At 63.4% G+C, this 10,609-nt stretch overlaps 3 protein-coding genes across 3 annotated transcripts in view; 1 reads left to right on the forward strand and 2 right to left on the reverse strand.

Annotated features, from left to right (window-relative positions):
- LOC122194205 (non-structural maintenance of chromosomes element 3 homolog) overlaps positions 1-473 on the reverse strand; it is a 2,265-nt gene extending 1,792 nt beyond the window's left edge. Inside the window, exons 1-3 of the mRNA XM_042895128.1 lie at positions 429-473; positions 232-275; positions 49-144 (exon numbers count right to left, since the gene is read on the reverse strand). Coding sequence (XP_042751062.1) covers positions 49-144; positions 232-273 — 138 coding nt within the window. The 5' untranslated portion in view covers positions 274-275; positions 429-473. The remainder of the gene's footprint in view (positions 1-48; positions 145-231; positions 276-428) is intronic.
- Positions 474-1,590: 1,117 nt separating this feature from the next.
- LOC122194202 (inter-alpha-trypsin inhibitor heavy chain H6-like) lies at positions 1,591-5,506 on the forward strand. The gene is given in 14 exon segments (XM_042895126.1): positions 1,591-1,674; positions 1,758-1,912; positions 2,001-2,111; positions 2,211-2,607; positions 2,681-2,797; positions 2,868-3,077; positions 3,079-3,113; positions 3,115-4,208; positions 4,294-4,320; positions 4,412-4,435; positions 4,526-4,564; positions 4,634-4,747; positions 4,840-5,205; positions 5,283-5,506. Coding segments are annotated over 14 exon segments (2,997 nt in total).
- Positions 5,507-5,941: 435 nt separating this feature from the next.
- On the reverse strand, positions 5,942-10,569 carry LOC122194204 (guanine nucleotide-binding protein-like 3-like protein). The gene is given in 16 exon segments (XM_042895127.1): positions 5,942-6,078; positions 6,202-6,336; positions 6,338-6,379; positions 6,462-6,562; positions 6,639-6,775; positions 6,853-6,995; positions 7,359-7,536; positions 7,655-7,742; positions 8,226-8,370; positions 8,965-9,068; positions 9,147-9,282; positions 9,372-9,446; positions 9,529-9,645; positions 9,756-9,857; positions 10,240-10,277; positions 10,346-10,569. Coding segments are annotated over 16 exon segments (1,587 nt in total). The 5' UTR covers positions 10,359-10,569; the 3' UTR covers positions 5,942-6,045.
- Between the last annotated feature and the right edge of the window lie 40 nt (positions 10,570-10,609).

The raw sequence follows: 10,609 nt of genomic DNA on the forward strand, positions 1-10,609 counted from the left end.
CCCCCCAGACCCTTTTCCCCCTCGCCCCCCAGGCTCCTCCCCCCCCACCTTCCGATCGATCTCCTCCTGGGAGCGGCTCTCCAGGTTCCTCTGCACTTGGCTGGGGCTCTGCGTGGGCAGCACGCTGAAATCCTCATCGTCGCCCTGCAGAGGATCGGGATGGTGACGACACACAGAATGGGGGGCAGTGACCGACCCACCCCCCACACCTCAGAACCGGGCCCACGGTACCTGGGTGAGGCCGGAGCCTCTGCCGCGCTTCCTCTGGGACATCTCTGAAGGGAAGGCAGTGCCAGCTCAGCTCAGGCGGCCATCAGCCGCTCCCTATCCTCTCCCTCAGCCCCCAGCCCCCGCTCGGTGCCTCCGGGAGCCGTTAAAACGGCCATTAAGCCTCCGCGCCCGGGAGATGCCGCCCCGCCATTACCCACCGCCCTCAGCCCGCTCCTCTCAGCGCGCATGCGCCAGAGCAGCACCGCCCCCTGATTGGCCCAGCCCCTCGTAGTCCCGCCTTCTCCAACCGATCACGCCCCCACGAGGCACTTCCTCGGGTTGTGATTGGTCAAGCAGCCCCGTGGCCACGCTTCCAACGCCGCGTGCCGGCCGCGCGGCCTCGCGCCTGCGGCCCATCGAAAAAGAGCGGGAAAATCGCCCGCCCAAAATTACCTCAGGGAACAAAATGGCGGCCGGGAGCCGCCCCGCATGGAAAGGGAAAATAAATACGCTCGGCCTCAAGAAAGCAACGCTCAAACAATCAGTCAGAAATATAGAAAGAAAGCGAAAAAATGGTATGAAGGGAAATATTCTTGTGACAAGTGTGTGTAGTGATGGGGTCAATGGAAAGAGCGAGTGGTTGTTTGCCGCTTGTAAAATGCATTAAAATTGTGTATTAGGAGAGGATAAAAATGAGGCTTAAATTAAAAAAAAAAAAAAAAGTAGCCATTGGGATTGAGATGAGATCTAAACGGGATGGCAGCAATTCCCTCCTAAAAGAGGGATTCTGGGGGCCTTCATCCCAACCCCATTTGGAGACAACAGTTTGTGTGGGGAGTTGGAAAAAAGAAATAGAAAATGCTTGGGAAGTTCAAATAGGGCCTGAATGCGAACCTTTTTCTGCTTAATAAAGCATTAAAGCGTCTTCAAGCACTTTGAAGCCTTAAAGTGCCTCCAGCCCCAATTGCAGGCCTGCGTTTGTTCCCACCCAGGGATCTCTGAAGGACAAAATTTCCTCTTTTTGCCTCTTTTTTACCCCAAATCCCCCCCCCATCCCTTCTCCCTAATGAACGCGTTAAAGCTCTTACGGAAATAAATACATTTTTTAAAAAAATTAAGCAAATAAAGGGAAAAATAAATAAGGAAGCGGCCGCAGGTTTTATTTTCCGGGCGTTCTGTTTTTATTTCTTTTTTTTTTTGCAGGTCCTGGCCCCTCTCCAGGCTGCAGCCTGCGGACAAACCCAGCTTGTCTCTGTGAATGCGGCGTCTGTGAGATGGAGAAAACGGAAAGAAAAAAAAAAAAAAGGAGAAAAAAAAAAAAGAGAGGAAGGTGAGCTGCTGTGGGGATGGGTGAGGAGGGAAGGCAGCAAAGGAGGAGGCATGGAGGAGCCGGGCTGCGCCTGGGCTTGGTACGCCGTGCTGCCCTTGCTCCTGCCCGCCCCAGCTCTGCCCCTCAGCCCGGAGGTGAGCACAGGTTGTTAATTTGTTAATTACTGGGAGCGGCCGAGCTGCGGGAGGGGTTGTGTTGATGCTGCCCTCGCTCACAGCTGCCGGTGAGGAGCTTTAGTGTGAAGGCCACCATCATCTCCCGCTATGCTTCCACCTGCGTGTGCAGCGCCGTGCACAACCCCAATGCCGAGCCGCGCCGCGCCGCCTTCGAGCTGGAGCTGCCACCTGCCGCCTTCATCACCAACCTCACCGTGTAAGGAGGAGGGGCTGCGTGCTGACATGGGGTGCTTTGGGGTGAGGAGAGGCAGCCGTGCACAGCTTGAATTGCTGTTTTCCACCAGGATGGTCGGTGGCGAGGCGCACCAGGCTGAGGTGATGGAGAAGCGCCGGGCTCGGGAGCTGTACGAAGCGGCCCGCCAGCAGGGCAGGACGGCTGCCCATGTTGGCACCAAGTGAGCACTGGGAAGGGAGGACAGGATGGGATGGGATGGGATGGGATGGGATACATCCACACGGGAGGGCAGCTGTAACGCTTCCCTCCTGCCACACAGAGAGAAGGAGACCCAACGCTTCCACGTGACGGCCTCAGTGGCAGCCGGCGGGGACGCATCCTTTGAGCTGTGCTACGAGGAGCTGCTGCGGCGCCGCTTGGGCACCTACCGCTACGCCCTGCGCCTCCATCCCTACCGCCTCGTACCCGAGCTCTGCGTGGAGCTGAGTGTCACCGAGCGGGTCGGCATCGCTGAGCTCCGCGTGCTGCCTCTGCTTGGAGATACAGCCGTGACGACAGCGGGCCCCTCCGCCTCGGCGACGCCGTCCATCCGGGTGGAGAAGGGCACGCACTGCGCCCGCGTCGCCTTCAAACCCACCCCGCAGGAACGGGCGGCGCTCGGTGACTTCGTGCTGGAGTACGACGTGGCGCGGCGTGACGCTGCGGGGGACGTGGAGGTGCGCTGCGCATGGATGGGGGCAGCGGGGGGTGGCTGAGAGCCCGTCCTCCACCCTCCCGTTTCTCCTCTAGCTGTACGACGGACACTTTGTCCACTTCTTCGCACCCGCTGGGCTGTCCCCCATCCCAAAGGACGTCGTCTTCGTAATCGACGTCAGCGGCTCCATGTCGGGCACCAAGATGAAGCAGGTAGCGCTCAGACCCCCCGCAGACCCCATGTCTTGCCGCGTCCCTGCTTTTACTCTGCCCGTACCTGCAGACCAAGGCGGCCATGCGCTCCATCCTGCACGACCTGCGTCCCCACGACCGCTTCAACATCGTCACCTTCGCCGAGGCCGCCTGTGTGTGGCGAGAGGGCGGCTCCGTCCCGGCCTCTGCATCCTCCATCCGCGGTGCCACGCAGTACATTGACACCCTCCACGCCGACGGCTGTGAGTCCCACGTGTTGTTCTCCATGCGCACGGTGTGTCGCCGTGGTTTCCCTCTTCTGGCCGCGTCATCACAGCTCCGCCTGCCGTTCCCGCAGGGACCGACATCAACCGCGCACTGCAGGTAGCAGCTGCTCTCCTTCACCGCCCGGCCGAGGAGCCCCGCGTCGCCCTACTGCTCCTGCTGACAGACGGCGAGCCCACCGCAGGGGTGACCGACGTCCCGCGCATCCTCTCCAACACCCGCCGTGCCCTCTCCCCCTCAGCCGCTCTCCTTTTCGGCCTGGCTTTTGGGGCCGATGCTGACTTTGCCCTTCTGAGCCGCCTCGCCGCCGCCAGCGGGGGAACAGCGCAGCACATCCCCGAGGATGCCGACGCCGCCTTCCATCTCACTGATGTTTTCAGGGAGATCGACAGCCCGCTCCTGCGGGACGTGGAGCTCACCTACCCCGGCGCAGCCGCGCGGCACATCGCCCCAAAGCTGTTCCCCGGTTATTTCCAAGGCTCTGAGCTGGTGGTGGCTGGGAAGCTGGAACCGGGCACGGAGCGGCTCCGTATCCGAGCATCTGGACGAGGCGATGAGGGCGAGCTCCACGCCGACACCGAGGTGGTGGCAAACGTCACCGAGCTGCCACCCGGCTGTCCCCAGCGCCCTGCAGCACTGCTCGGCGCCTTCGTCCGCCGGCTGTGGGCCTTTGTCACCATCCAGGAGCTGCTGCGGGCTCAGCTGGCCACCAACAGCACGGCTGCACGCCGCCGGCTCGCTGCTGAGGCCACCGAGCTGTCCCTGCTCTACCACTTTGTCACCCCCTTCACCTCCCTCGTGGTGGTGACGCCAGGTGACCAAGGACTCACGTCCCCCCCCAGCTTCACCACCAACGGCCCCGCAGGGACAGCGGACGGAGCTGTCACAGCTGCTGCCACAGCACGTGGAGAACACAGGGACCACACGGTGATGGAGAACACGGTGCCACCCACCGCCCAGCTGCAGCCCTCCCCACCCCAGCTCCAGGTGCCCCCGGTGCCGTGGGGGGGTCCCAGCCTGCCCCGTGGCCCCGGGAACGCGGTGCTGCTGCAGACAGACGAGGCCGAGCTGCTGGCGCCCAGGGTGGGGGGTGAGGAATTCGTGGAGTCCCTGGACCCCCCCGTCTATGTCATCCTCACACCCACAGGTGGGCTCTAAACCCTACACTTCCCCCTTTTTTGTGGCCTAACGCCTCCCTCCCCCCCATTCTCACTTCTATCTTATCTTCCCAGGGCCCCCGGGTGATGGCGTTGCCTCAGGTAACGGCCCCCCCCTCCCCCAGCCCCAAAATGTGGGAAGGGGGCACACACTGCAGCACCCCTTCCAATTAATTACCTGTTTCTCTTCCAGATCTTACCCACGATGTTGATGCGGGTGAGTTGAGGGACGCTGCATAAATGGGAGGGGGCACAGCACCCATAGCAGGCTCTGCAGCCCCCCCACGCATCTCCCCATTTTCTCTAGCGTCCTCGAGCCCCACATTCTTCACCTTCTCAGCCTCAGGTAAGGGGACAGAGGATTAGGGAGGGCGGTACCAAAGGGTCCCAAATGACCCCTCCGACCCCCCCCCAGTGGACGGGGACCCCCACTTTGTGGCCCGCGTTCAGGGCTCGCCGTACCCCCTCTGCTTCACCCTCGATGGTCGCCCCGGGGACACCCTGCAGCTGCTGACTGACCCGTCGCTCGGTGAGGACCCCCAAAAACCTGCGGGGAGCCCCCGACGCCCCCTAAACAGAGGAGGGCTCACCCCGTGTCCCCCCTCCCAACCTGTTTTATAGGACTAACGGCCCACGGGCACCTGGTGAGCGCCCCCTCCTGGCCGAGCGCCCCGTTACGTCCCCGCACCTTTCTCAACGCTGTCACCGTTTCGGGGCACGCCGCCGTCGTCACCGTCACCCTGCACGGGATCCGCGTGAGCGGGGAGGGCCCCCCCGTTTCCCTGCCTTTCTCCCATCCCACCCAACTCCACCTCCCCCCCGTGACGCTGGTTTTGGGGCCGGGGGGCCGCCTGCGCCTCCGATGGGGTCCCCGCTTGGAACTCCTGGTGCTGCGTCACCGCTACAGCCGGCCCGGCGCCCTGCAGCGCGACCACCTCGGCTTCTACGTCACTGACAGCAGCCGCTTGTCCCCGAGGGCCGGGGGGGCTGTTGGGTGAGTGCCGTCCTCACCCCCACGGGGTGGCTTTGTCAGCTGCACAGGGGGCTGCGACGTGTCCCCTTTCCTTTAGGCTGCCTGCGGGGCATCCGGCTGTTCCCTCTGGGGACGACGGCTCGGCTGTCCCTGGGTGCGGTGACAGTGACGGCCACGCTGGTGACAAAGGAGCTGCAGGTGGCACAGGGGGCAGCCCGGCCTGGCCGCTGCTGGTTGGTCCCGCGTTCCAAAGTGCCGGTGCTGCTGGGGGGGCCCTATGGGGATTTCCTGTCCCCCTCTTTGCTGCCAGCCTGACATCGTCCCTGCTGTCCCCACGGATGCGGGGCTCTACAGGGCCCAGCTCCAGAACTGGGCCATAAAGGGGCACTGCAGCCACTGCTGGACCCCATGGGGGGGGGGACCTCATGGCCACCGGTGTCCCCACGGGCGCTGGGGTGACCCCAATGCCACCACCAACTCTATGGACGTGTGACATGAGATGCCACCAACCTCACGGACTTGTGGGGGCCACCATCGTCCCCAGGAACTCGTAGAGACCCCACAGCCACCACCAGCCCTATAGATGGGGGGGACCCCACAGCTACCAATAACCTCACGCCTCTGGGACACGTGGGAACCCTAAAGCCACCGTCAACTTATGGAAACCAGCTGACCTGCCCCACCAAACCCCTCCAGGAAACAGGGGACCCCCCTGTAGCCCCCCCAAATAGCCACGAGACCCCAGCCTGCTTCGACGCCCCAACGCCACGTGTATTTTTATTGCCAAAAGCTGCTCTTTAACCATTTCACACAAAACCAATAAAACCTCCCTCTTCAGAACTGCATGGCCGCCATCAACGTGTCCGAAAGCTTGGTGGCGATTTTTTCTGCCGGGGGAAAAGTGGGGAGAAATACGGTCACAAATGGGGGTGCTTGTGTTGGGGGGGGGGGGGGGGGGAAATGAGGAAAAGGGTCGACTCACAAAAATGATGGAGTGTTTTTCTGCTCACCTGCTCTTTTCTGCAGCTTCTTCCTCCGTTTCCCAGCGGCTGCCAGCCCCTGGCCCTGCAGCAGCGGGGGGAGAGCGGCCACCTCCTCCAAACGTGGGGCGCGGGCTGGGGGCTCTTCCTCTTCCCCGCCTCCCCCCGCCTTCGCCCGCGCCTTCAGCTCCACGGTCACCGCGCCGAGCTGCGGAGGAGACCCCATAAAAAACAAAATCTCCAAACCCTAAAAACCCCCCAAATTCGCCCCAATTCTTTTATTCCCGTACTTCCAGGTCGTCCTCCTGCTCGCGGCCGTCCTCCATGGTCTCCTCCTCTTCCTCGGGGACACACGAGGACATCTCAATACCCATCACCACCTCCGGGACCACTACAACAGCACCAGCTCAGCACAGTGGAGGTGAGCGGGGGCCCAATTTCGGGGCTGACAAACCCCAAATTCTCACCCGCCAGCGCCTCGGCGTCGCCCCTCTCCAGCGCCTCAAGGTCGAGCGCCGGCCCCATGGATGCAAGGATCTGCGCCTCCAGCTGCACCCCGACCTCGTCGCGCTTGGGGGGCTGTGTGTAGTAAGAGATCTTCCCGCTGCGGGATTTTGGGGTGAATTGGGGGGTTTTAGGGTACAGGGTTCCCTTCCCCCCCCCCCCCAACACACTGCTCACCTGGTCCAATCGTGCAGCAAAGCCACAGCGGCGGCGTGGGGGTCCGGGAGCCCCCCTGGACGGAGGCGGCCCTGCCGGCGGGCCAGGTGGGACAGGAACTGCCGGGGGTCGGGGCAGGGGGGCACCCCATAGAGCTGGCTCAGCTGGGGGGGAAAGAGGGAACAGATCACGGTCACCCCACTGTCACAGCGACGGGGACCTCCCTGTCCCCACGGCAATGGGGCCGAGCCCCACGGATACCATCCAACTCCACAGCGATGGGATGGAGATCCTCCCCAAACCTTCCTAAACTCCACCAACACCCCCGTGGTCCCCAGCGGTGGGACTGAACGCCCCCCCACCCCCAAACAGCCCCCCCGTGACACCCCTAAGCCCCACAGCAGTGCGGCTGACAACCCCCAGCCACCTCCAAACCCCACAGCAAAATGGGACTGAGACCCCCTCAGCCACACCAAGCTCTCCCAGACACCCCCCCCCCCCCCCCCCCAAAATAGGGCTGAACCCACCTGCTCGGGGGGGCAGCGCCGCAGGATGGCAGCAGCGGGGGTCAGGGGGTCCCGCAGGCGCTGTGGGGCCAAAGCCCCCCGGAGTGGGGCAGCAGCAGTGGGGGCTCCTGTCTCCATGACGACACCGGGGCAATCCAACAGCTGGATGTGGCGGTCCAGCTGCACCGTCTGCAGGCACCTGGGAGGGGGAGGGGGGGGGAAGGAGATTAGATTGACCCCCTCCCCTGCCCCCCACCTCGGGGGAGAGTTGGAGGGGTGCTTCTGTCAGCCTCCCCCCTTAGGGAGACCGAGCTTACCTGGTGACCCCCGGCACTGCGCCCACCACGCAAACCCGGCTCCGCTTGAGGCTGTTGATGAGGCTGCTCTTACCCACATTGGGGTACCCTGGGGGGGTGAAGTGGGGGTCGAGGGGGGGTTAGGGGTCAAAGGGGCAACTGGGGGGAGTCAAGGGGGGGGATTGGGGGTCAAAGAGCTGGGGAATTGGGAGTCGGTATGGAATCGGGGGTCAAAGGAAGGGGGAATTGGGTGTCAGAGGGGGCGCTGGGGGCAAAAGGATTGGAGGAAACTGGGTGTCAAAGGGGTGGGGGATTGGGGGTCAGAGGGGAAGTTGGGGGTCAACAGAAAGGAGAATTGGGGGTGGGGGTGAAATTGGGGTCAAAGAAATGGAGAATTGGGGGTCAGTGCGGAACTGCAGGCTGGGGGGAGTCGAAGGGGTGTGGAATGGGGGGGGTCGAAAGAGTGGAGAATGGGGGGGTGAGGGGAAACCGAGAGTGGAAGAGGGGGGAAACCGGGGGGTCAGAGGGGGAGGAACGGGGGGGTCAGAGGGATCCCCAAACGCTGGGGGGGGGGTCCTAAAGCCCCGCTCACCCACGACCCCCACAGTGATGGCCGTCTTCACCTCCTGCGAGCGGCTGTAGTTGGCCAGCACCCGCAGCAGGCAGTCGGCCCCAACACAGCCGCTGCCAGCCAGCACCTCCTCTGGGGCCGCCGTCACCGGAACCCGGCTCTGCTTCTGCATGGGGACACGGGGTGACAATGGGACACGGGGGGACAGGGGGACACCAGGTGAGATGGGGACATGGGGTGACAGTGGGGCGCTGGGGGCACAGAGACACCGGGTGACATGGGGACACCACTGGGTGACATGGGGACACCACCAAGTCAAAACGGGACGCCAGGTAATGAAGGGATGACAGTGGGAGAACAGCAGGAGACGAGGTGACAACAGTAGGTGGCAATGGGTGACAGGAAGGCACTGTTGGGTGACACAGGGACAGCGGGTGACGAATGGATATCAGGCAACAAGAGAACATGGAGCGACAAGTTGACACCAGGTGACAACACTGGGTGATAAACAGACACCAAGCAACAAGGGAAGAGTGGGTGACAACAGGACACTGCTGGGTGACATTGGGTGGCCATAAGATGCCAGGTGACGGAAGAACGAGCGACAAAGGGAGAGCGGGTGACAAGAGGACAGCACCAGGTGACAGCGGGTGACGCCAGGTGACGAAGGGACACCGCTGGGTGACACAGGGTGACAAGGGGACATTAAAGGACACCGGGTGACACCCCCAGCTCCCCCCCACCAATGGCAGCTCCCCACCAGGTTGCGGCTCTGCTGCTGCGTCGACGCCTTGAAGGCCACGGTAGGGAACTCGGCACGGAGGAACTTCAGCCACGCGGCCACCACGTCCCGCGGCACCAGGTCTGGGGGAGGGGACAGGGGGTGACAAAACGGCTCCGCGCCACACGGGGGTCCTGCGCGCCCCCCCCCCCGCTCCGTACCGATCTTATTGAGCACCAGCACCAGGCGCTGCCGGCTCCCAGCTCTGCGCACGGCCGCTTCCAGCTGCGGGCTGCGACAGCCCTGCGGGTCCCGGGCATCCAACACCTCCAGCACCACATCAGCGGCCTCCAACACCTCCCCCCCAAAAAAAACCCAACAAAAACCGTAAGGGCAACCCCCCAAAAATCACTTTTTTGTTTTTAACCCCAAAACCCCGCGCTCACCTTACGCAGCTCCCGCCCGTACTGCCGCAGCGCCGCCTCGCCCTGCGCGTCCCCGCGGCTCGACGCCGCCTCCTTCTAAAAGTATCGCGACATATCGAATCGAGGGGGGAGGGGAGGGAGAGGGAGAGGAGCTGGGGGGAAACGGCCCCCGACTCACTTTGTGCTCGAAATCCCTCTGCCGCCGCAGAGCGTCCTCCTGCAGCCCCCCCAGGCTGCGCCGCTGCCCCACCGCCGACTCCCGCGCCGCCTCCCGCCGCCGCTGCGCCTCAGCCGCCTGCACGGACGGGGGCCGAAGGGGGGAGAAATGCTTCGCTTTGAGGTCTTTCACCCCAAAACTCATTTTCCTTTTTTCCCCTCTCGTGTGCGCCTGCGTTCCAGCGTTACCCTCGTCTGCCTCTTCTCGTTCTGCTGTTCCACGTGGGCGGCGAAGCGGCTCAACTGCGGCACCCCCGGGTCCTTCTTCCCCGCCGCCTTCACGGCTTTGCCCTGCAAGGTGGGAGGGGCCCCGTTTGGGAGGGGGGCAACCCCAGTTTGGGGGGCCAATGTGGGGGGAAACGACCGGTTTTGGGGGAAACTGGACCCAAGTGGGGAGCGATCTGCACGGGTTAAGCGTGGAACTCCCGGCTCTGGGAAGGGGATGATTCCCAGCTGAGGATAATGAGCCACCTTTCAGGAGGAAGCGGGCCAGTTTTATTGGGGATGGCCCCAGTGTTGCGGGGAACGATCCCAGTTTGAGGAGGAGGAGGAGGGGAGCGATGAGAGGGAAAAAAGGCTCCGTCCGGGCCACACCGAACCAGTTTAAGGGGAAGAACGTTCCCGTTTTGGGGGAAAAGCGCCCCATCCCGGGGTGCTGCGGCCCCGCTCTCACCTGCAGCCGCCTCCCGCGGGCCGCCTCCCTCCGTCGCCCTGCGGGGAGCGGCAGTGTGACGGGCAGAACCCCCCCCACGCCCTCACCGCCGGCCCCCAGGACGCACGGGATCGGGTCATGGCTGAGCCCACGCCGCTCTGCTCACTTCCGCCTCGCTGCTTCGTCACTTCCGGCGCGACGGCCGCAAGCCAGGTCCCCTTATGACGCCCCCCTGACGGCGTCGCGCTCGTGACGCCATCAAACTGCGACTCGCCGCGCACAAGATGGCGGCGCCCACACCCCCACAAACGAGCGGGACGGCCCTTAACAAGAGTGCACTTTTTTTATTCCTTTTTTTTTGCGGATTTTTTTTTCTTTTTTTTTTTTTTTT

This window comes from Lagopus leucura, unplaced genomic scaffold, assembly GCF_019238085.1.
Source record: "Lagopus leucura isolate 7727_CA_CO unplaced genomic scaffold, USGS_WTPT01 35334-0_obj-0_obj, whole genome shotgun sequence".
Lineage (NCBI taxonomy): Eukaryota > Metazoa > Chordata > Aves > Galliformes > Phasianidae > Lagopus > Lagopus leucura.